The sequence below is a fragment of the Balaenoptera acutorostrata genome, chromosome 4 (assembly GCF_949987535.1).
Source record: "Balaenoptera acutorostrata chromosome 4, mBalAcu1.1, whole genome shotgun sequence".
NCBI classification, from domain to species: Eukaryota; Metazoa; Chordata; class Mammalia; order Artiodactyla; family Balaenopteridae; genus Balaenoptera; species Balaenoptera acutorostrata.
Genome location: NC_080067.1, coordinates 75,716,976 through 75,738,424, shown reverse-complemented (window position 1 = coordinate 75,738,424; position 21,449 = coordinate 75,716,976). Strand labels below are relative to the sequence as shown.

The following is a 21,449-nucleotide window of genomic DNA, read 5'->3' as shown; positions in this document are numbered from 1 at the left end:
ATGCCCCAAACTTCGTCCCAGCAGTTAGCTGGTTGGCTGGATCAGGCAGCCGGCAGCCTAGGAAAAGGTAGGAATTAGTTTTTCCTATAGTTCATGAAGGTGGCCTGTTAAGTGTAAGAACTGTGATAGTAAAGGCCCTCACAAAGTTCCATCCAAATTCTGTCATCATTTTAATAGACTTCTCGAATGAGTCCTTCCACTTTCTTATCATGTCTACACCCCCTCAACCAATACACACACACACACACACACACACACACACACTCTTCTACCACTGGGTCATTGTTTACTTGGTGCCTCTTTAATTGGTGACTGCGTGGATCCAGCTGGAGGAGCAGCATAAACAGAGACCCAGGGGTGGAAGAGTGCAATGTTATCAACTCTGTAATGTGAAGAGTAGCCTCGCGATGTTTGAAGAGTTAGAGCTTGGCCTGAGGAGTCGTGGCTTTATCATTCCAGGCTTTGAAAATGGCTCATGCAGGCATTTTGCTGTCAGAACAGGAGGCATCTGTGGCCTCCCCTTTCACTTTGAAAACAGCCAACATCGAGTGTGCGTCTCATCTCATCAAGTAAGCCACCTATCCTATCCCCCTTCCATCTCCTGACCGACAGGCTCACTGTCTGGCTCTGGACAGAATTCAACTATAATTGAAAGTGATAAATGTCACAGCAGAGGCTTGGGTAAAGTGCTACTGAGTATCAATTAAGGGGGCTATGAGTGCTGCTTGAGAATGCTGGTAAAAGCAACAAAAAAGTGACTTATGCTGAGCTTTAAAGGATACATGGCTGTGTCATTTGGACAGCTGAAAACTAGAGTTGATATTTAAAAACCGATTGTATATCTTACTTCTCTCCTTTATTTTGTATGTTGGATGCTTACTGAAACCCTTATCTCAGGAGTTGGGGATGCGGGGGAAGCAGAAAAGGAACCCTCCACCAGAAAGCTTCCCCCAATAGTGTTATGTCTCCAGAATACAAATTAGTGAATATCCAAAGTGTTTGCACCAGAGACTTTTACAATGGATTGGCAACTGGATTAGGGAAGGGGAAGGAATTAAAAACTGTTTATTTTCCCAGTATAGCTCCCTTACGTCCACTGCACTCTCATTTCTGATCTTGTCTCTACTCATATTTGGTTTGGTCTAATTATTATCAATTAAATAAAGGTTTTATTGGCTAAATAACTAACAAACAACCATAAACCCTATGATGTGATCCAGGCCAGTAGCTATATGTAGAGATTCATGAATTATTATTCTTAACCAGTGTTTTGATTGCAATATTAGACACTCAGTATTTGCGTGTACATTTGCTCTAAATTAACGTTAAAACACTTAAATAATGACATTTTTAGGGATCTCTGCTATGGCTCAAACTCCAGGCTGACAATGGAGAAGGATGATATAATATCCAAGTAGCACATAAAGATATAAAACAATAGAAGGCCCGGTTTCTATGAAAACTCCAAGTACTGGGCCTTGAGACTTCCCTGGTGGTCCAGTGGTTAAGACTCCGTGCTTCCACTGCAGAGGGACACGGGTTCTATCCCTGGTTGGGGAACTAAGATTCCACATGCCACATGGCACAGACAAAAAAAAAAAAAAGAAATCTACTCATATTTTAAATACAGTTGAGAATAAAACATCAGTTTGTTTTTCATTTAACATACCTTTTTAAAATTTATTTATTTATTTATTTATTTATGGCTGTGTTGGGTCTTCGTTTCTGTGCGAGGGCTTTCTCTAGTTGCGGCAAGCGGGGGCCACTCTTCATCGCGGTGCACGGGCCTCTCACCGTTGCAGCCTCTTTTGCTGCGGAGCACAGGCTCCAGACGCGCAGGCTCAGTAGCTGTGGCTCACGGGCCTAGTTGCCCCGCGGCATGTGGGATCTTCCCAGACCAGGGCTCGAACCCGTGTCCCCTGCATTGGCAGGCAGATTCTCAACCACTGCGCCACCAGGGAAGCCCTTGATATACCTTTTTTTATTGAAGTATAGTTGATTTGCAATGTTGTGTTAATTTCTGCTGTACAGCAAAGTGACTCAGTTATACATACAATTACCTTTTTTAAAATATTCTTTTCCATTATGGTTTATCACAGGATACTGAATATAGTTCCCTGTGCTATACAGTAGGATCTTCTTGTTTATCCATCCTGTATATAATAGTTTGCATCTGCTAATCCCAACCTCCCACTCCATCCCTCCCCCACCCCACCCCCCCTTGGCAACCACAAATCTGTTATCTATGTCTGTGAATCTGCTTCTGTTTCATAGATAAGTTCATTTGTGTTGTATTTTAGATTCCACATATAAGTGATATCATATGGCATTTTTCTTTCTGACTTACATCAGGTTTTATACTTTGTGCATACATTTTCTCCCTCTGATTTTTCCTGTAATACTGTGGGGTAACTTCAGGCCATCGTCACGGCCGATGGTCTGGAGTACATCACAGAATCTTGAGGTTTGTACAAAAAAAGACAACCACGAAGTTCTCAGCATGTCCCTTGGTGCATCTGAATGTGCAGCGGCCGTTGGGAATTACCTAAACGTGCTAGCCTCTGTGTGACTGCAAAGCAGCAAGACAGCTTGACCCCTCTCCCTGAGTACCGGGTGCCTGTACCTGTGTCCTTCCTGCCCTCAAACAGCATCACCTCCCCTACCTTCAAAGCAGCTTCCCTTGCTAACTCCCATGCTTTCTGCTTCCGAGGACCATTTGGTCCTTAGAGTCCATCTTTGAGGCTCAGAACCTCAGAGTGCTTTTAACTCTTTCCTCTTTTTCATCCCTGGCGAGCCAGGCATTATGTTTTAGTGGTGTGTCTTTTGGAGAGTCTCTCCAAGCCTTACCCTTACTATCTCTATTGCCTTAACCTGGTTTGTGTCCTGGCGACTACAAATCCGGAGTGCTCGGGACACTTGCCAGACTTCATGCTTCCCATCATCAACACAACCCATGCAGGTCTTTTAAAATATTGTGCTTGAAAATGTGGTGGATTAAGTTTATTTATTTATTTTTATTTATTTATGGCTGTGTTGGGTCTTCGTTTCTGTGCGAGGGCTTTCTCCAGTCGTGGCAAGCGGGGGCCACTCTTCATCGTGGTGCGCGGGCCTCTCACTATCGCGGCCTCTCTTGTTGCGGAGCACAGGCTCCAGACGCGCAGACTCAGTAATTGCGGCTCACGGGCCCAGTCGCTCCGCAGCATGTGGGATCTTCCCAGATCAGGGCACGGACCCGTGTCCCTTGCATTGGCAGACAGACTCTCAACCACTGCGCCACCAGGGAAGCCCGTGGTGGATTAAGAATGAGACAGAGCCTTGAGCTGGAGGACTCACATTCTGGTAAAGGGTATAGATATATGCAGATGTAATCGCATAACACAGAATCTTCTGCCTGATGAGTAAGAGGTGCTCAATAAATTAGCTTTAAATAAATGAACGTCCCAATAATACAGTCATCGTTCCAGTAGTTTAGGATGATAACTCAAGCCAAAAGGGGAGGTTTCAAAGGAAGGTTGCAATTTGAAGGATGGATAGGATGTATGGAAACGCGAAGGAGGTGGGAGGGAATTCCAGGTGGGGGAATGGAGAGGCCCTCTTCAGAAGTGGGGTTTTCATTGGAGAGTGCAGGGGCCTGATAGCCAAACTGGGCTGGAAGGCTTCTCAGATGGGATCTGTGGAGGGGAAGCTGGAGTGCCAGGTGTGGATGCCTCGCATAGGGGGTTCAAACTCCAGGACGGTTGCACCAAGTGCCTACTTGATTCATCCAAAAGACAGTGGCACTTGAACTTTGGATGCCCTTTCTCATGCCCAATGCATTTCTGGAGGCAATATACTGTTTTAAAATACAAGTCAGGATGTAAAATTTCTCTAGTGGCAGATGGCTTAGTGAGACTTCAGGGTTAGGCTGATTTTACCCTTGATACATGCCTAGTCCTGGGAAAACATCCTCTAGACAAGCAATGAGGTACAGTTTTAGGTACATGGGTCCAGATCCACAGGTTTCCATTTTTATTCTTTGAAACATGATTGACTTGTTATAGTTCAAGTCCTTTAGGGCAAGGACTATGCCTTATTCATTTCTCTGTTGCTGTGCCTACCACGGTACCTCAGAGCATTTGATGAACGTTTGTGGAATGCATTAAGTAAATGAGTGAGCCACTTAAAATTCACAGCCATTAGGAATAGCAGTCATTTTGGAGGCCCGTGCCAGGTGTGGAGGCCTCGCATAGTGGGGGTTCAAACATTCTTTATGCCTTACCATTCTAGATTTTTGCACTTTTTTGTTTTTTTAAATCCAGGTGTCAGTTTTCCTGGAAATGTACAACTGCAGGAAAAAAAGGATGAAATCACAAAGTGCATGTCAGAAAATGATCCAGGTTTCACATGCTTGCCATTCTCAGCCGGTCTTCTGCTCCACCCTCTGTGCTGAAAACAAAAAGGCAGTACCTCGCAGCCTGGTAGAAAACATCCACCCAAAGCATCCTGGCTCATCTCCTGCCAGAACCTTCTCACCTTGTCCAAGACAATGTGGTTGTTAGTTTGGCTCTTTGGGTTTTATTTCTCATGTCCCTGACCTGTTGACAAAGTTTGAGCAGCGGTGTCCATGTCACTGGAGACTGGAAACCAAGAGGATGTGGGCTGCCTCCCATGTGGATTCGCTTCTGCCTTGCTTGACAAGAGGAGGCTGCAGGAGGGCTTGTTTGCCAAGTTCCCCACTCCTCTTACTTTGGCCTGTCATAAGCCACCACCAACCAGACCCAGTTAAAGGAATAACAGTTCAAACAGAATTTTTTAAAGAGGGTAATATTTACTTTTTTATTATTATTTATTATTATTATTTTTGGGGGGGGCTGCGTTGGGTCTTCATTGCTGCATGTGGGCTTTCTCCAGTTGCGACGAGTGGGGGCTACTCTTTGTTGAGGTGCATAGGCTTCTCATTGCAGTGGCTTCTCTTGTTGCGGAGCACAGGCTCCAGGCGCCCGGGCTTCAGTAGTTGTGGCACATGGGCTTTGTTGCTCCGTGGAATGTGAGATCTTCCTGGACCAGGGATCAAACCCATGTTCCCTGCATTGGTAGGCGGATTCTTAACCACTGCGCCACCAGGGGAATCTGGTAATATTTGCTTTTTTCTTTTTTATTGAAGTATAGTTGACATACAATATTATATTAGTTTCAGATGTACAACATAGTGATTTGACATTTATGTACATTATGAATTGATCACCATGATAAGTCTAGTAACCATCTGTCACCATACAAAGTTATTATAATATTATTGACTAGGGAATATTTACTTGCTAAGCTGCAATTTTTACCATTGTCTTTATCTCTTTGGGTTCCCATACCAGCTCACATTATTACCCTGTGTTCTTCCTGGTGTACTGAAGCCAACAAACCCATTTCATCTCAAATATTGGCCCCACATCTACTCTCCCTATAATGTGAGAGCACCTGGCCCTTAGCTTTATGTCTCTAAGGGACTTTAAAACACACATGGGCGGGGCTTCCCTGGTGGCACAGTGGTTGAGTATCTGCCTGCCAATTCAGGGGACACGGGTTCGAGCCCTGGTCTGGGAAGATCCCACATGCCGCGGAGCAAGTGGGCCCGTGAGCCACAACTACTGAGCCTGCGCGTCTGGAGCCTGTGCTCCGCAACAAGAGAGGCCGCGACAGTGAGAGGCCCGCGCACCGCGATGAAGAGTGGCTCCCACTCGCCGCAACTGGAGAAAGCCCTCGCGCAGAAACGAAGACCCAGCACAGCCAAAAAAATAAATAAATAAATAAATAAACGTGCTAATAATTAAAAAAAAAAAAAAAACACACACAGGGAGCAAGTGTTGCTAGGATGGAATGAATCACAGGCGAGTCAGTACTTGACATTTTGCACCTTGTCACAATGTATTGTGTTTATAATGTACATGTTAATCTTCTTAATTCATTGCAAGCTTGTTGAAAATAAGGACTGGGCCTGATTCATTTATATCCTCCGTGACTCTGAGCATAATGCTGGCACCTTATAAGCCTTAAATAAATGTGAACTTATGAATCAGTGGGTGAGGTAATGATTGAAGGAAAGAATGAGTGAGTGAATGAGTGGTTAAATGAATAACTGAGAGGATGAGTCAGTGATTAAGTGAATGTATATCAGCAGGCTATTCAAATGAGCTCCTTTTAAAATATAAAAGAGACTGGGAGATGTGTGTCATATATAACCAGTTATTTTTATGTTTTCTTAAACAGAGAAGGCCTAGCTGCTCTTGTCTTATCCTTCGGGGTATTTAAATACTTGACCATGTACGGCATAATCCAGTTTATGCGTACATCACTGCTCTACTGGATATGAACCAAAATAATTTCTTCCCAGTTCTAATTGCATTTATATCCCTTGTATATTTGGGGGAGGCGGTGCAGCTCTTACACAGGATTTAATGTTTTATAAATAAATGACATTTCTCAAAATAGATGTCTACAAACTTGAGAACTTGATATAGCTGTGCATGAAACACAGAGCTAGAAATAAGTAGATGTGGCTCAGTTTCCAGGAGTGTTGTTTTTCTCTAGATAACCTGAGACACTTGACCTCCTCCAGCCTCTATTTCTTCACTTAGAGTATGGAGAGAGCCTCAGGGCAGCCTAAATATAACTCAGCAGGAAATGCATCAGTCTCCAACTATGGAATATTTTTGGCAGACTAAGAAGAGATAAAAAGAATGAGAAGTTGTTGAATTTGACTTTGAAGGACTCAAAAACTGGAAAAATTCCCATACCGGAGCTTTAGTTCTGAACTTGCCCAGAACGTACACATGTCATTAGTAAAGGATTAACAATTCTGTAAAAATGTTTTGAAAAGACTTTTGAAATGAAATGATAAAAATAATCATCTAAGAATTAATTAGCTATATGGAAGAAGTATGTATAGGTTGAAAGTAATCTGCATCGGTTCAGTCATAACTTACTCTACAGTAAAATGATCCACCACGCTCAGGGAACACTGTGAGGAGAGAATTATTTTACTGCTTTCCTGAGACATTTGAGTGGTGAAAGCAGGGACCACAGGACTCCAGCCTCAGTGGGCTATTGATTGCAAGAAGCATACACAGAGGCTAAGGGCCAACCAGGTGGGTAGAAACAAGAAATGGATTGGGAGTCAGGAAACCTGGATTCAAGTTCTGCCTCTATCACTAAGAACAAATTAGATTTTGCCCTTGGCCGAGCCTTTATCTGCCTCCGGGAAGTCAGGCTGACTGATTTCCAAAGCCCTCGATAGTTCTCTGTAAACTGCTCCCAGAATAAAAAGTTAAGCTGTCTTTGAAAAGCCCTGTTCCATCTCACCCTGCTTATATATAATTTTACCATTCTGAGGGCAAAAGAATACGAGAAGGAAATGTAAAAAGACAGAGAAAGAATTGGAGGATGAGAGGGGCACTGAGAAACTATTTGCATTCTCTGAAAATAACGAAAGCAGAATTTCAGTTCCAAAGTCTCCATGGATAGAGTTGGAACCAGTCTACTCTGAAGCCATTCACTCTGATGGTCTAGACCTAAGTAAGAGTGTCCTCCAAGGACCTTCACCTGGAAACATCTTGGCCTTGAGTTCACTCTCCAAAGGGCCAGAAATATTTTCATCTGCATCAATGTGGTCTGTAATATGCATAGAACCAGATTATGATTTAGTGCTCAGTCAATAGCTATGAAGCAGAGAAACAGACTTGGCAGCAAAAGGTATTGCAAGGCAAGTTCCTGGAGAGTATCAAGCTGACTTTCATGTTTAAATACTTCAATTCCATAAATGTGAACTGAAAAGGAGTTCTATGTCTACACAAACCTTAGAAAGGCAGGTGGTATACCAGAATGGAGTCTGCAATGGGCTTACTTGGGGTGGGGAACTTGTTCAGTTTGTGAAAGTAAATGGACTCCAAGAGAACAATGTTGTGAACTCAATCCATGGATGAGGATGGAGAGAAAAACGTGTTGAATGATTTGAGGCCTTGACTTCAAATTTTAAGTATGAAGTTCCCAGAAGAACTTTCAGGCTTTAATATCTTATGTTGAGAGTTCAACTATCCAGGCTGAGTCTACAGCTGCCAGAATTACTATGGCCAATAAGGAGGGTGTTTCCCAACTGACTGACTCTCATTGCTAATATGGAATTAAGTTATACACTGGGAAAATAGTGATTTCGTTTTATTCTATCCAATGAGATGCTAAAGATGTTAGGTAAGTTCCTTTCTTCCTAAAGTGGGGGAGGAAAGTAACAGCTGCTTCCTGACCACTTTCAAGAAGAGTGTTGGGAATGATAAAGACTATATGATGGCAGAAGCCTCACTTATGTTTACTTTTCTTTCCTTTTCAGCAACTACAGCTCTTCGGGATTTACCAGTATCTCATGCCAGATGTTGCTACTACCTTGATGGTCTGTTTAACAAGTAAGCTCTTTAGCAAAGTAAACCATATTAGTTGTATTTATCCATGAAATTCTAGAACTATTCATACAAATAAGAGATTCTGACAATGACACATCTTAAGTACCAAGACCTCATTACCTGTGAATTTTTTGAAAGTGGTGTTGGCAGTAAGTTGAGGCTTGAAGTCCTCAGACTTGGCGTTAATATGTCCTGATAGAAAATAGGTCTTAGCCTCACAAAATTGTCAACGCATTCTCAGTTCTTTGTAGGTTTGTGTCTTGTACAAAGAAAAATGTACAAGGAATCCGGGAAGGGAAATCTTTGAAACCCAAAGGTCATTTTCCATTATTCAGCTATGCTTCACATTGACGTGAAACCAGACTTTTGCTAGGTCTTTGACGTTTGAGAACAAATGCTAGCGCTTTATTGTAGTGGAATTCTCTCAAAAGCAAGGTGTGGCTCACAGCAGCTATTTCTTATTTCCTTCCTTTGAGATGACACTGATAAAGTATTTCCTACCTAGGAACTTAGAGCTTGATACTAACTCTTAGTAAGTGAGAAAGGTGACTGCCTCAACAGAGAGCAAAGAAAAAGAATGATATACTCATCTCCTTTTCCTTGTTCAACAAAGGAAGTGTTACGAAAAATAACAGATAAAACATGCAGCAATGCAGGATATTAACAACCTTGAGAATTTCATGTAGCATCTTAAAAACATGAAAGTGATATTGAGGTCATATATTATATTAACCCAATGACAAAATTGTCAGTGTCAGGGATGTAAGTAATATCAATTTTGATTCTTAGGGTTGAAATGTCTATTTATAGCCCTCTAAAATATTTTCTATGTGTTATTAATATTCACGTGACTGGATAATTTTGAATCCTTGATATTGCTTCTAGAATGTTCGCTATTTTTTTAAGCAATTTGCATGATTTACTTGCGAAGATGGACAATGATGTTAAAAAGAAGAAAAGAATACCAGGATGTTCCAAGAGCTAAGCTAGCAGGCGGTAGCGTGAAAGTGAAGGCCATGGCCATCCTCTACCACTCCCTATCTCTGCGACCTTTAGGAAATTATTTACTAAATAAATAACTGACTCATATGAAAGGTCTTTATAAGGTTGTGAGGATCAGATAACATACCGCATGTAAAGTGTATAGTACAGTGCATCACACCCTGTAAGCACTCATTACAAGATGAATGATATTGTGCTACACCCATCCTTTTTGTCTTTTTTTTTGAGATGACTGACTAATTTGGTGAGCCCTTGAAAAGACTTAGGCTGTGTACAAGTAGACTGATTAGAAATTCAAAAACATGGGTGGTAGCCTTGCCACACAATTGCCAGATGACCTTGACCAAGTTGTTTTGAGCTTTTGCACACTTAATTCCATGATACTGGTTATGAATTTGACTCCCAAGGTGATGGATATACTTTATGCTTTCCCATGGCAATAGCCTGCTGACTCTCATGCCAGTTGGTCATGCTGTGAAACTTACCCTCTCATCTCAGAGCGAGCTTGGTGGGAGAGTTGGGATGACTCAGGGCAGGACCACTGTTACCAGTGGGAGAGAAAAGTCTCAGAAGGGTGATAGATCAGAAGCATAGTGTTCTATTTGAATGACAGCACTTTATCAATTATTATTCAACAAATGTGTAGCTGGCTAAGTAAATGGTGAAGGTGAAAAAAAGAGGGTGGAAACTGCTATTTTTGTTTGTGTTTACCACCTGCCTTCAAACACTATTGCTTTCCCATCCCTGCAAGTTCAGTCATCCTACAGGCAGATCATTTCCTGGTCAATTCTAGGTATTCAAATGACATCATCTTTAGATATAAAAAGTCCAGGTATTACAAATTAACATTTCATGTTTTCATCCAATTCAAAGTTTTCTTCTCCAGATGAAGCCTGACCTATGGCTTGGAGCAGGCAGTGGGAGAGAAGGCCATGGTCTCTATTTTCCTTTGTTTTCTACTTTCACCCCTGCTTCAGTGAATATAAGCGGCAGGAGCCCAGGACTTTTTGCTTAAGTGGGGGTACTCTAGTTCTCTCCTGTCAAGTGCCCTCTAACAGGGTAAGCATCTAAACTCAGGCACTTTGCATGGGGCTCACTGGTGAGTTCTTGAGTTCTTCAGAGATTCCCAGTCCAGCGGTCTGGACTAGACCACTCCCTGACATGTGTGGTGCTCTCTCCTCTGATCCCTCAGGATTTCTTTCAGGATCTGCCTTCTAGTGGTACATATCACAAAGCCTTTTTCTTCTGCTGGGCCCTCTAGCCTCAGCTGAACAGCCCACTGGGCAGATTCCTTCCAAGACAGCTCTAGCCTGGCTAATTTCCATCCCTTCTACTTGACGTACCAGATAGTAGATGTGTAGCTTGTTCTCACTGCTGCCCCTTCTCTCTTCCCTTTGATATTACAGGAAGGGCAATGAGAGCCATTCTCCACCCTCGCCACTTCAGGTCTCTCCTGGAGTGGTTCTTATGACCTCCCTTCATTTGTGTTGTGATGCTGAGAAGAAAACCACAGTTCTTGCTTCTCCTAACAATTCCCGTTAAAGAATCTCTTGATCATCTCCATGGTTTACACTTATATAGTCGGTACATAGGTAACTGGGGGAGGGGGGATGGCATGCTTACAGTTGAAGGACCAGTGTGGATCCCTCTTACTAGGTACTATGGAGATACGGTAGTCATCTTTCTTTACATTAAATTGTCACTTACCTCTCACTGTCCTCAAATATGAGGCTCAGCAAAATTCCCCAGACAAGAGGAAAATCTCCATTCAACCTCCTCTTAGAAGTGTTCATCTCCTACTATGTGTTAGGCACATTAAGTACCTGGGCATTAAAAGGCTGATCACTGATGTATAGAGTTTAGTGGAGGATTCATATACATGAATGGATGAAATACAAGTCAAAAATGGCAAGTACCAGAAAACAGCAGATGCTTTTGGAGTTTGGAAAAAGGGGATATTGTTTCTGATGATCTGCAGTTAAGGAGGAGATGGCAATGTAGAAAAGAGAGATACTGGGATGGCTTCATGGAAGAAGTAACATTTGCACCAAAATAGGAAGGGTGAAAAGATTTCAAATATCTTTTACCAAAAGAAGGACATTTCAAGTAGAAAGAAGCAGCATGAGCAAGAGAGAGCTGATAAATATAGGGGGTGAGTTTTTCAATTTGACCACACTGTAGGGTATGTGGAAAAAAACAGCAGGAGATAAAATTTGACAAAGTAGGTTGGGTCAGATCACAGAATCTTGACTGACAGGCTGAGAACTGTGGACATTTATCTGCAGACATTAAGAGTCATTGACGATTGGACGATCAATGTAAAATCACTCTCACCAAGGCATCTACATTTCCAGGTTCCCCGGTTAGGACTTTGACCTTAAGCCTGAATTAGTATGGGACAAAGAAAATGCCATAACATTAAGCTAAGTGAAATAAGCCAGAGAAAGACAAATACTGTCACTTATATGTGGAATCTAAAAAATATAACAAATTAGTGAATATAACAAAAAAGAAGCAGGCTCAGATAGAACAAACTAGTGGTTACCAGTGGGGAGGGTGGGGACAGGCACTAAAGGGGTCAGGGCACAAACTATTGGGTGTAAGATAGACTACAAGGATATATTGTACAGCATGGGGAATATAGCCAATATTTTGTAATGACTGTAAATGGAGTGTAACCTTTAAAAATTGCATAAAAATTTTAAAAAATTAATTTAAAAAACCACAATGAAATGAATCTACCTAGTACATTCTCTTGGAGAATGTTTTAAAAAAAAACAATTCTATCACATTATTTATTTATTTACTTGCTTATCTATCCACACCCTGTCTTGTTCCCACAAGATTTTATTTTATTTAATTAAGTTATTTTTTTAACATCTTTATTGGAGTATAATTGCTTTACAATGGTGTGTTAGTTTCTGCTTTATAACAAAGTGAATCAGCTATACATATACATATATCCCCATATCTCCTCCCTCTTGCATCTCCCTCCCACCCTCCCTATCTCACCCCTCTAGGTGGTCACAAAGCACCGAGCTGATCTCCCTGTGCTATGTGGCCGCTTCCCATTAGCTGTCTATTTTACATTTGGTAGTATTTATAAGTCCATGCCAGTCTCTCACTTCGTCCCAGCTTACCCTTCCCCCTCCCCGTGTCCTCAAGTCCATTCTCTACGTTTGCGTCTTTATTCCTGTCCTGCCCCTAGGTTCTTCAGAACCTTTTTTTTCTTTTTCTTTTTTAGATTCCATATATATGTGTTAGCATATGGTATCTGTTTTTCTCTTTCTAACTTACTTCACTCTGTATGGCAGACTCTAGGTCCATCCACCTCACTACAAATAACTCAATTTCATTTCTTTTTATGGCTGAGTACTATTCCATTGTATATATGTGCCACATCTTCTTTATCTGTTCATCTGTCGATGGACACTTAGGTTGCTTCCATGTCCTGGCTATTGTAAATAGAGCTGCAATGAACATTGTAGTACATGACTTTTTTTGAATTATGGTTTTTCTCAGGGTATATGCCCAGTAGTGGGATTGCTGGGTGGTATGGTAGTTCTATTTTTAGTTTCTTAAGGAACCTCCATACTGTTCTCCATAGTGGCTGTATCAACTCACATTCCCACCAACAGTGCAAGAGTGTTCCCTTTTCTCCACACCCTCTCCAGCATTTATTGTTTGTAGATGGCCATTCTGACTGGTGTGACGTGATACCTCATTGTACTTTTGATTTGCATTTCTCTAATGATTAGTGATGTTGAGCATTCTTTCATGTGTTTGTTGGCAATCTGTATATCTTCTTTGGAGAAAAGTCTGTTTAAGTCTTCTGCCCATTTTTGGATTGGGTTGTTTGTTTTTTTGATATTGAGCTGCATGAGCTGCTTGTAAATTTTGGAGGTTAATCCTTTGTCAGTTGTTTCATTTGCAAATATTTTCTCCCATTCTGAGGGTTGTCTTTTCGTCTTGTTTATGGTTTCCTTTGCTGTGCAAAAGCTTTGAAGTTTCATTAGGTCCCATTTGTTTATTTTTGTTTTTATTTCCATTTCTCTAGGAGGTGCGTCAAAAAGGATCTTGCTGTGATTTATGTCATAGAGTGTTCTGCCTATGTTTTCCTCTAAGAGTTTGATAGTGTCTGGCCTTACATTTAGGTCTTTAATCCATTTTGAGTTTATTTTTGTATATGGTGTTAGGAAGTGTTCTAATTTCATTCTTTTACATGTAGCTGTCCAGTTTTCCCAGCACCACTTACTGAAGAGGCTGTCTTTTCTCCATTGTATATTTTTGTCTCCTTTATCAAAAATAAGGTGACCATATGTGCATGGGTTTATCTCTGGGCTTTCTATCCTGTTCCATTGATCTATATTTCTGTTTTTGTGCCAGTACCATACTGTCTTGATTATTGTAGCTTTATAGTATAGTCTGAAGTCAGGGAGCCTGATTCCTCCAGCTCCATTTTTCTTTCTCAAGATTGCTTTGTCTATTCGTGGTCTTTTGTGTTTCCATACAAATTGTGAAGTTTTTTGTTCTAGTTCTATGAAAAATGCCATTAGTAGTTTGATAGGGATTGCATTGAATCTGTAGATTGCTTTGGCTAGTATAGTCATTTTCACAACGTTGATTCTTCCAATCCAAGAACAGGGTATATCTCTCCATCTGTTTGTATCATCTTTAATTTCTTTCATCAGTGTCTTATAATTTTCTGCATACAGGTCTTTTGTCTCCTTAGGTAGGTTTATTCTTAGGTATTTTATTCTTTTTGTTGCCATGGTAACTGGGATTGTTTCCTTAATTTCTCTTTCAGATTTTTCATCATTAGTGTATAGGAATGCAAGAGATTTCTGTGCATTAATTTTGTATCCTGCTACTTTATAAAATTCATTGATTAGCTCTAGTAGTTTTCTGGTAGCATCTTTTGGATTCTCTGTGTATAGTATCATGTCATCTGTGACAGTGACAGCTTACTTCTTCTTTTCTGATTTGGATTCCTTTTATTTTTATTTTTTTCTTCTCTGATTGCTGTGGCTAAAACTTCCAAAACTATGTTGAATAATAGTGGTGAGAGTGGACAGCCTTGTCTTGTTCCTGATCTTAGTGGAAATGGCTTCAGTTTTTCACCATTGAGAACAATGTTGGCTGTGGGTTTGTCATATATGGCCTTTATTATGTTGAGGTAAGTTCCCTCTATGCCTACTTTCCAGAAGGTTTTTATTGTAAATGGGTATTGAATTTTGTCAAAAGCTTTTTCTGCATCTATTGAGATGATCATATGGTTTTTCTCCTTCAATTTGTTAATATGGATTATCACATTGATTTGTGTATCCACAAGATTTTAATACAACATACAAAGGCCACTAATAAGACAAGATATAATACATGAAAGGAAAAATCTAGGACAAAAGCAAGATGAAGTCAGAAAAGTCAATTAAGAAAATGCATGTCTTGAAGTCCAATTTGACCTTCATAGGTTTAGAAGCCATTTTGAAAGGAACTTGTTGTAGCTGCATCCCTGTTCTTTTCAGTAAGACCCACTCAAATTAGATGAAGAAAATTGAGGAAGGGACATGTTTAAGAATCTAATTCTCAAAAAAATTCTGAGAACAGAAAGTTGAAAGCATCAAGGCTTGAGGAGGGCTAGAGTCCTCTTTCCTTATTTCCAAGAGACCATCTTCTGTCTTTCTTCTTCTTTCTATCCTTCCTGTTTTCATCTGACTTCTACTCATTCACTTTGCAAATGACACCAGATGGTGACTACTGTTGAGTTTCCATAACCTTTCTGCGTGTCTTCCTACAGCCAATTAGCTCAGCCTCTCAGTGTTATTTGCAAATCGTTTGGAAAGAAAATTTATCAACTTCTCTTGGGTAAGATGCCCAGTCGAGGCCAATCATTTCTATGAGTGAAGTCATGTAATTCAGCTCCATTTGGGCTAATCGCTCCAGCATATTGGAGGAGGCACAGTGTACAGAGAAGAAGGCTGTAGGAGGGATTGTATCTGTTATAGAAATACCTCTCTTAAGTTCCATCAGTGCTTCAATGAGTCCTTTCTGGGTCTTGGTCCCCTTGGAGAATCTGATGGAAGATAGAGATCTTCTCACCTTAAAAATCTCCTGAGGCACAATCAAAATATTGCATGTAGTTTAGATGAGTTCACAAGACTCCTGAAATTTGACTTACATGACTTGAAATGTCCATAACACAAGTAAGCCAACTATTTAGGAGAAACATACCTACATAATATCCAAATGATGACGAACGGTTGAAAACTATACTTTGAGAATAGAATTTAAAAGCTGCTAAGTCCTCCCACACAGCAGGCTCTGTGCTAAGTTCAGTAAGGAACAGAAAGTGGAACGAGACAGGATTTCTTCCCTTAGGGAGCTCACAGTCTGCTGAATACATATGTAAACAAGTAGACTTAATGCCAGACATTCTGAACTATAGCAGCAATATGGGTAATGTGCTGAGGAAACTCTGAGGAGGTAATGATTAATTCTGAATAAAATATAACACTTCACAAGTTTTTATTCCTCTGCATGCAATCTGATAGATATCATCATTTTAAAGAAACCTAGACAATTTAGAAAAGTTCTTTTAGTTGCTGATAAACTGTTCTGCTGTCTGAGCTTGTATTCCAGGGCTCCTCATTTTATTCTTTTCAATTCATGAGCTCCAAACCACTGCAATCTGCTGTAGAGCAGAGAACATGGGGCTTTACAGTCAGACAGACTTGAGTTTACAATCACCACCATGTCACTCACTAACTATGGGTCTTTAAGCAAGGGATTCTACTTCTCTGAACATCAGTTTCTTTACTGGTAAAGATAAATACCTATTTTGCATTGCTTCTTAAAGAAATAACAATAATGTTTATAAAACACTTAGCACAGCCTCTGGAACCTAGTAGGGACTCTAAAATGGTTGTCATTATTATTATTTTTTTTTATAGTCAAGTAAACAGATTCCCTGTCAGAAAGTATTAAACATCTCTATTAGGGAAAAAGTTAAAATAATCTTTATGTAAGCATTCTGTATCAATTGCCACAGTAATTGCCATAGTAATGCTGCATAACAAACCACTCTCAAAACTCCGTGGCTTACAATAGCCACTCATGGTTCTATAGGTTGACTACCATTCAGTTGATCTAGGTGGGCTTACCTGAGCCGCTCTGCTTAGGATGTAGATTAGTTGGTCTTGGTCCAGGCTTTGGGTTTAAATCAGGTTGGTTCTACATTTTTCTTTCTGGGGCTGGACTGAATGGACAAACCTGGGCATGCTACAAGTACAGATCAAAGAGAGCAGAGCCAGAGAGCAAGCCCAGCCATGAAAGCATGCCTCCAAACTCTGCTAACATCTCTCTGGCCAGAGAAAATTACACAGTAAAAACCAAAATTAAGGGGAGATAAAGTACACTTTGCCACAATGAGGCCAATAATTCAAACTTCCACAGTCCCTGTGTAAAAGAAAAGGCAGAAACTACAATGAACATCTGAGAAAGAGAAGACCAAAGAGGTAGAAGCCAGATGCCCAGAGGTGCAATTACACGTCTTTCCACTACCCAGAGCCTCTCTATGACCTCTGTGGCCACATTCTACCTTGGATACTGGACTGCAGAGAGGACTCCAAGCACTGCGGCCTCTGCTTTCTACGGCTGCAGAGCGGTCTCCTTGCACCCCTCCCCCAGCATTGAACACAGTCCACATTGTGTACCTCTTGTCTGTGTGCCCATGCAATGACTTCTGACACCAACTACCTGGAGTTGGGCCAAACCTCACAGCTTAAGGGACAGCCTTCACAAGACTGCCTTCACTTTAGGCACCAGCTGTAAGTTTGGGGGTCCCCATGCCACTCACACTTATGACGTGCTGGTCATAAATGTGGGCGTTCTCACTAGTCCCTCAGGTTCAGTCATTCGCAGCAACAACTCACAGAACTCAGGAAAGTGCTATCCATCTGATTACAGTTTTATGATAGCAAAAAGATATAAATCAGAACCAATCAAAGGGAGAGACATAAGGGCAAGGTCTGGGAGGATCTCAAACATGACTTTTCCATTGTCCTCTCCCTAGGGAGTCAGTCTGCCTTACTCTCCTGGCACGTGGATGTGTGACCATTTGCAGAGTACTGCCAAACAGGGATGCTCACCTGAGCTTTGGTGTCTGGAGTTTTTATTGAGGTTTCATCATAGAAACATGATTGATTGAATCATTGGCCATGAGGTTGAACTCAATCTCCAGCTCTCTTCTTCTCTGAAGGCCCCAGCTCTCTAATCACACAGTTGGTATTTTTGGCATGGCCAGCTCACATCCTGAGTCATTTCATTAGCACAAACTCTCTTCAGGCCCACTATGAACAGAAGAGATACTCCTATCAATCAGGAAATTCCAAGGGTTTAGAGGATATATCCCAAGAAGTGGAGACAAAGGCCAGTCAAACTTTTCACTCCAAGGATCCACCTGAGACAAAGGCTAGCCACATTCTTTATTACACACCCCATCTGTGTTTTCCACTGGACTTCAAGCTCTTTAAAAGCAGAGGAGATGTCCTTCTCAACTCTGCATAACTCACAGCCGCTAGCCCAGCACCCTCCTGGGAAACACTGATTAAATTGATAAAGGTAAAGCTTTAGACAGTCAGAGAGATTTAGGATAAATGAGTTGGAAGAGCCCTTGGAGACCATTTAGACATTCCAACACATTTGTTCTATGCATGAGAAAATGAAAAACCAAAGAGTGTTTGTGATGACCCCAGAACACGCATTGAGCAAACTAAAGACCTGTTTTAGAGTTTTATTATCTAAAACTGGACACTCACTGCCCGCCGCCCTGCCTTTACATGCATGAACACAGACCTAAGGATACGTACCTCACTTTCTTACATCAAAAAAACCAGTCATAAGCTATGAAAAGGGGAGAAGTAACAGATGTAAAGAACTGAAACATCCTGACCTCCCCATGCTTCTTTCCTGCTCTGCCCTGAGAAGTACATTCTATTTTCATCAGTTTGTTAGCATATAAGGCTTCTAAGATGGATGTAATCACCTTTTTTTTTTTTTTTTTTTTGTGGTTCTGTTTAATCCCTGCCCATTGCCAATCCCTTAAATGTTAAAAAATAAATCCTAGGACCAAAATATATTTTAACATCCCCATCTGGAAGGAAGCTATCTTTAAGTTCTTTTTCCTAACTAATTCTAATGTGCTCTAGCGGTCCTCCAATTACACACTTGTCCAGGAGGGAGCAGAACACACTTCTAGCATCTATCCTGGTACACTGAAGTGCTCAGAGAATGTTGGCTAAATGAATAATAGAGTGAGTGTTTTTAAAAAAATTTCCCAGCATACGAAGATTAGTCCAGTTAGATGCCTCCTTACTCTCTTCATCTTAACTCTCCACTTTTCCATCATCACTGAGAGATAACAGTACTGTTATCCGTGTGGAAAGTCATCTTTCTCTTTTACATACCATTCCTAGCCAGTCTGGTTGTGGAGAAAATATTTGCACTATGCAATATGGTACATGTATTAATTATAGAACTTTTGAACCCATTAATTTTCATTTCTGAAGGTGAAACCAAAGCATGGAAGAGGCAAAGGCTGGTAGCATTGGACGTGCAGCTAGGCAGTGAGCTTACCTAGATGTAAACCCTCAATTCATGTTTGCTGAGTCTGAACCCTAACACAAGACTCAGGGTAACATGCCTCTCAATCTTTTATTCTCAATAATGGAATTGTAACAAGGAAAAATGCATTTGTCTTTTCAGTGAGCTCAACTCATGCCTACCCAAAGCTGGCTCCATACCAACCAGCAGGACAGCCTCTTTCTCCCCCTTTGCTGTGGTCAGTCTTTTTAAACACCTGCTTCACCTGCATTGTGCAGGTCTGTGCATTTCTCTGTGTGAAGCAGCAGTCCTGATATTGTGAGGTCTACAGATACAGGTAAAGTTTGGTTTCTTAGTTTTCCTTTCTGAAAGTGGTACAATGAATACCCAATGACGCTGTTCAACTTGGTTTGAATATATATTCTAAAATTTTAATTAACCAAAATTGTTTCCAGACTGCAAAACACCAGTGATGGGATAGAACACAGAACACAGTCAATGGGTTGAGTGCTGGAGTGAGCCATGTGGAGTGGGTGGGGAAAGATCTTCACATTGGCTGTTGATGTATAGATGTAACGGCTGGTTGACTGAATGAATGTATTCATTTGCTGGTGGTTTGGACATCATATAGACCAGGAGTCAGCAAACATTTCTTGTAGATGGCCAGGTAGTAAATATTTCAGGCCTTGTGGGCTCTGTGGTCTCTGTTGGAACTACTCAACTCTGCTGTTGTAGTGAAAAAGCAGTCAGAGACAACATGTAAACAAGTTAGTGTGACTGTGTTCCAATAAAACTTTATTGACAAAACCGGGTGATGAGTCGGATTTGGCCAATGGGCTATAGTCAACCAACCCCTGATATACAAGAGAGATTTGCTTAAATTAGTTTCAGTTTTTCAAAGGAGTGTTAAAACGTTCATTTATGGTATCATTGTTCTGATTGAATCGAACAGTAGACTCAGGGCAAATCTCTTCACCTTCCAGGGCTTTAATTTCCTTAACTATAAATTAAGGGTAAGATGAGGTGAATTTAGATGTTCAAACATTTTTTTGACAAAGCCTGCCCGACTTCCAAAAGGAAAGGCAGAAAGAACTGCTCTTTTTAAGGTAGGGCTTGAACAAACTGCCCCTCACTCCACTGTCATCCTGAGGGCATCAGAGCCCCAGGGATCGGTGAAGGACAGATTGAAAACTACAAAACGATGTCTAAGACTATCATTTAGACCCCCAATTCAGCAATTCAAGTATTACTTAGAATATAGAATTCATTTTTGTTTCAAAACCAAATTTTTCCCCAAATTGGAGTGCACGTATTCAGAGAAGTAAACTTTTGATTGAATCTAGGAAACATGGTATAGCCAAAAGGATGATGGATAGGTAGTCCTATCTCTGTCATTAACTAGCTATGACATTCTAGCCTTCAACTTTTTTTATATATATAAATTTATTCATTTTATTTATTTTTGGCTGCGTTGGGTCTTCGTTGCTGTGCGCGGGCTTTCTCTAGCTGCGGCAAGTGGGGGCTACACTTCGTTGCAGTGCGCGGGCTTCTCATTGCAGTGGCTTCTCTTGTTGCAGAGCACAGGCTGTAGGCATGTGGTCTAAAGTAATTGTGGCTCATGGGCTCAGTAGTTGTGGCTCGAGGGCTCTAGAGCGTAGGCTCAGTAGTTGGGGCGCACGGGCTTACTTGCTCCGTGGCATGTGGGATCTTCCCGGACCAGAGCTCGAACCCGTGTCCCCTGCATTGGCAAGGGGCTTCTTAACCACTGTGCCACCAGGGAAGCCGTAGTCTTCAACTTTTTTATCTGCCATGTAAGTATACTGGATTGGATATATTTTGGTGTTACATTCAGTAATTCAGGCCTTCTAGTCTGTCTGTCCTCTTTGCGCAAGAAAGCTTTGTGACTGCTAATTGTTTCATTAATTTATTCTACAGATATCTGAACATCTACTATATGCAAAGCACATTTTGGGAGCCTAGGGAGTCAAGGATAATATAACTTAAGTCTTGCATTTGAGTTCACAATTGAAAAATGAATTTTATCTATAAACAGTTATAATAGTAGTAAAAAATTTCAAGCTGAACAAGAAAGTTGATGAAAACAAGTTTATTTGTGGGCTTGATTATTGAAAAAAATGAATATTGCAAATGGATCAATCCAAACTGGGAAAGCCCATGTCTTAAAAAAAATATTTTTCTGAGCAAATATCATGTGGCATCACTATGCTAGGTGCTAAGGATTTGTTATATAGTCGAGTAAAACAAACAAACAAAAGTAAAACCAAAAGAAACATTCCACATTCAAAGAACTCTCATCCCAGGGGTGGAAAATAAAAATATGTGAAGGAATAATTGCAAAACAATGAGCTAAATGCAGCACTAGAGAGAAGAATGGGGAGCACTCGTTATGTTCACCACTGAATG

At 40.9% G+C, this 21,449-nt stretch overlaps 1 protein-coding gene across 1 annotated transcript in view; it reads left to right on the top strand.

Annotated features, from left to right (window-relative positions):
* Window positions 1–21,449, top strand: part of ATP13A5 (ATPase 13A5) — a 112,292-nt gene that overhangs the window by 79,803 nt on the left and 11,040 nt on the right. The window contains 4 exon segments of the mRNA XM_007195388.3: window positions 460–569; window positions 6,241–6,336; window positions 8,353–8,426; window positions 19,188–19,362. Coding sequence (XP_007195450.3) covers window positions 460–569; window positions 6,241–6,336; window positions 8,353–8,426; window positions 19,188–19,362 — 455 coding nt within the window.